Below are 3,603 nucleotides of genomic sequence, written 5' to 3'. Positions count from 1 at the left end.
GACGGCACATAACAACAACAACAACATTTTGTTAAGACAAAGTGTTATTCTTCGTAGCCAGTTTGATGTATTTTTGGAGTGATAAGGAAATCTGAGGACTTAACCAACCTATTTCTTCCCCACAGAAAGGAAGGCTGAACTGTGACCCCACCTTTGAACTTGAAGAAATGATTTTAGAATCCAAGCCTCTTCACAAGAAAAAGAAACGTCTGGCAAAGAAGGAAAAAGAGATGAGGAAATGTGACTCCTCCCAGGTATGCTGCCCTTGCTCACACCCCCACCAGCTCAGGGCCAAGGGATTCCGTGTGATGACTGCAATTCATCTGAGAGGTTCCTATGGGACAGCATTCTGATTCCATGTTTGAATTCAAGAAGAATCCAAGGAGATCTCTGGAAGTGCAGAGATTAGAACAGGTGTGGTAGTCTAGCAATATAATTTCACTTGCGAACTTCCAAAAAAGCTTGCCTCCAGAAACTCTATGAACTTGGAGAAAAGATGAAAGTTTTGTGTTCAAGACTTTGGTTCATAGGGTTGCTATGGGTTGTCTATGACGCTATGGCACTTAAACAACAACTACTGTTGGCTTGGTGTATTCATTGCCTTCTCTCCATTCTCAATCTAAATTGTGTATATTTCTTGGGAGAAAGATTTGGCCATGCCTAGGACAGGTGGCCTTAGGTGACCTGGTAAACTCTGATGGTAGAGAAACCTGTTGTACTGATAACCAAAATGTGTTGATCTGCAATTCAAATCCATTCACAGCCCATACTAGTGGCTCTGAGGGAGAACTCTGAGTGATCAATATCTTTCTGTTAGGATTTACAGCCTCAGAAATCTGATGTAAAGTCACAATGAGTCATAATCAACCCAAAGCCAGTGAATTTTTAGGGTTTTGTTTGTTTGGGTTTTTTTGGTTTGTTTGTTTTTGGGTGTTTTTTTTTTTAGTGTTTTTTTTATTTTTAGTTTTGACATTAAGTGACCTAAGACTATGGTCACAAGACAGGAAGTTAAGCCACTCAAACATATTATGGGTCATATTGCTTTTTGAGGAATTTTTTTTGAGGAATTGCTTGGAGTAGCCAGTCCTAAAGATAGTATCTGTTATTTGCCTTAGATATCAAGGCTAGTAGGAGAAAGAAGTATTTCGACAAAGAAAGTCTCATGATACAGAGCACTATTTTCCAGATTTCAGATTAAATTTATGTTTTAATTCATGATTTTATTTCCTGTCAGGTACAGATTTAGGCACAGTAATTTGCAGAGAACCATCAGGATTTTTTATTTACCTGTAGTTCTGTGTTTTAAAAGGATGACGATAGTACAATTTCAGTTTGTCTCTGATACTCATCTATCCATCCACGCACCCACTAAACCATCTTCCCATCCATTCATCTGTCCATGCATACAATATACATACATAAAAGTCTACATAAACTCAACCATCCCTTCACTTATGAATCCATTTACAGTATTTTTATTGATTATTATCCTCTATAATAAACCTATACTTGAACCAAGAGGCAGTCATCAGAACAGAGCAGGGAAACACTGCATGGTTCAAAATCAGGAAAGATGAGTGCCAGGGATGTGTCCTATCTCCATCCCTTTTCAATCTATATGCAGAACCGATTATCCAGGAGGCTGGACTCTATGAGGAGGAATGTGACATCATTATTGGAGGTAGACTCATCAATAATCTGTGTAATGCAGATGACACAACCTTGATTGCTGAAACTGAGGAGGACCTGAAGAGCAGAAGGTCAAGGAATACCGCTTTCAATAGGGATTGAAGCTCAACATCAAGAAAACAAAGATTCTCACCACTGGGCCCATTGGCAGCATCATTATGGATGGTGAAGAGATTGAGATTGCTAACAGCTTTAGTTTTCTTAGCTCCACAAGCAACACTCTTGATACCAGCAGCCAGGAAATTAAAAGATGAATTGCATTGGGAAAATCTGCTGTCAGGGAACCTCTCGAGAGTACTGGAGAGTAATGTTTTCAGTCTGGAGACTAAGGTGTGACTGATCCAGGCCATAGTCTTTGGAATTATGTGCTATGCATCAGAAAGCTGAACAATGACTTGGAATGATAGAAGGAGAATTGATGCTTTTGAGCTGTGTTGCTGTAAAAGAGTACTGAAAATACAATGGGCTGTCAGGAGAACAGTTTCACCCTAGAGAGGGTGAAACCAGGCTGCTCCATGGAGGCAAGGATTCTGAGGCTTCATCTGAAAAGTTTAGAGCATGTTGCAAGGAGGGACCAGTCCTTGGAGAGGGAGATCATGCTTGGAAGGGTGTAGGGACAGCACAAGAGAGAAAGACACTTGATGAGATGGATTGATTCAGTGACTGGGATAATGAGAGTAGGTATGTCAGAGACAATAAGGCTGGCACAGGATAGAGCAAGATTCAGGGCTATTGTGTATAGGATCACTATAAGTTGCAAGAGACTTGACAGCATATAACAACAACAGTTATCTGCTAGATCCTTCTCTAAACATTGGAGATAAAAAATGAATGAGATATAATCCTGAACTCAAAGGCATCCCTGTTCTCAAAGATTGCAGTCTTAAGTAAAGATACATCTGCAAACAAATAAGTCTTTTGAAAATCCTTAACTTTTCTAGTCTTGAGGTATGTCTTTATGGTCAGTTAGCCTGCATCTTGATCCTGTTTTCTTACAGAATAGGCCTCTTGCTAGATTTCCATCCTTAAGCGTTTTCTAGGACTCTCTGAGAGATGCTTCGCTAAACCCATCTTACTCACTGCTTGTCACTTCAGTCATCTTCCTCCCAGTGATCCTCTTCATATTATAATCAATTGGTGTCTCCAGACTTACATGTTCACATGATTCTATAGAGCTCAGTTCAAGCTCTAAATTAATAGGCCCACAAAGATTGCCAAGATTAAGAAATTATTTTTATCAAAACTTTTCTAAAATGTGGAAATAACAGTATTTCTTGGATAGCTTTTACAATGCCTCCTGTTGTTGTGGTTGCTATTTGCTGTTGAGTCACCTGCAACTCATAATGACCCTATGTACAACAACCCTAAACCCTGCTTTATCCTGTACAAATCTTACTGTCTCTGACACACCTACCCCAATATCCCAGTCACTGAATCAATCCATCTCACTGAGGATCTTCCTCTCTTGTACTGTCCCTCCACCCTCCCAAGCATGACGTCCCTCTCCAAGGATAGGTCTCTCCTTACAACAAGTCCAAATTAGTTCAGATGAAGCTTCAGAATTCTTGCCTCCAAGGAGCAGCCTGGTTTCACTCTCTCTAGGTCAAATGTGTTTATTCTCTTAACAATCGATGGTTAAAAAAAAAAAGTCTATGGTGTACTCAATACTCTTCTCCAGCACCACAGGTCAAAGATATCAGTTCTCCTTCTATCATTCCCTAGTCATTGTCCAGCATTCTGTTGCATAAAAAATAGTTGCAAAGACTATGTCCTGGGTGAGTCGCAGCTTAGTCTCCAGGCTGATATCGTTGCTCTTCAGTACTCTGGAGAGGTCCCTGACAGCAGACTTTCCCAATGCAATTCATCTTTTGATTTCCTGACTGCTGGTGCCAAAAGTGTTGACTGTGGAGCCAA

General features: G+C 40.2%; 1 protein-coding gene across 1 annotated transcript in view; it reads left to right on the top strand.

Annotated features, from left to right (window-relative positions):
- Positions 1 to 3,603, top strand: part of STK32A (serine/threonine kinase 32A) — a 252,339-nt gene that overhangs the window by 229,191 nt on the left and 19,545 nt on the right. The window contains exon 9 of the mRNA XM_006893734.1: positions 126 to 254. Within this exon, the coding sequence (XP_006893796.1) occupies positions 126 to 254 (129 nt within the window). The remainder of the gene's footprint in view (positions 1 to 125; positions 255 to 3,603) is intronic.

This window comes from Elephantulus edwardii, unplaced genomic scaffold (genome assembly GCF_000299155.1).
Source record: "Elephantulus edwardii isolate Elephantulus edwardi_28Jun2011 unplaced genomic scaffold, EleEdw1.0 scaffold00130, whole genome shotgun sequence".
NCBI classification, from domain to species: Eukaryota; Metazoa; Chordata; class Mammalia; order Macroscelidea; family Macroscelididae; genus Elephantulus; species Elephantulus edwardii.
This window is presented reverse-complemented; position numbering and strand designations above follow the sequence as displayed.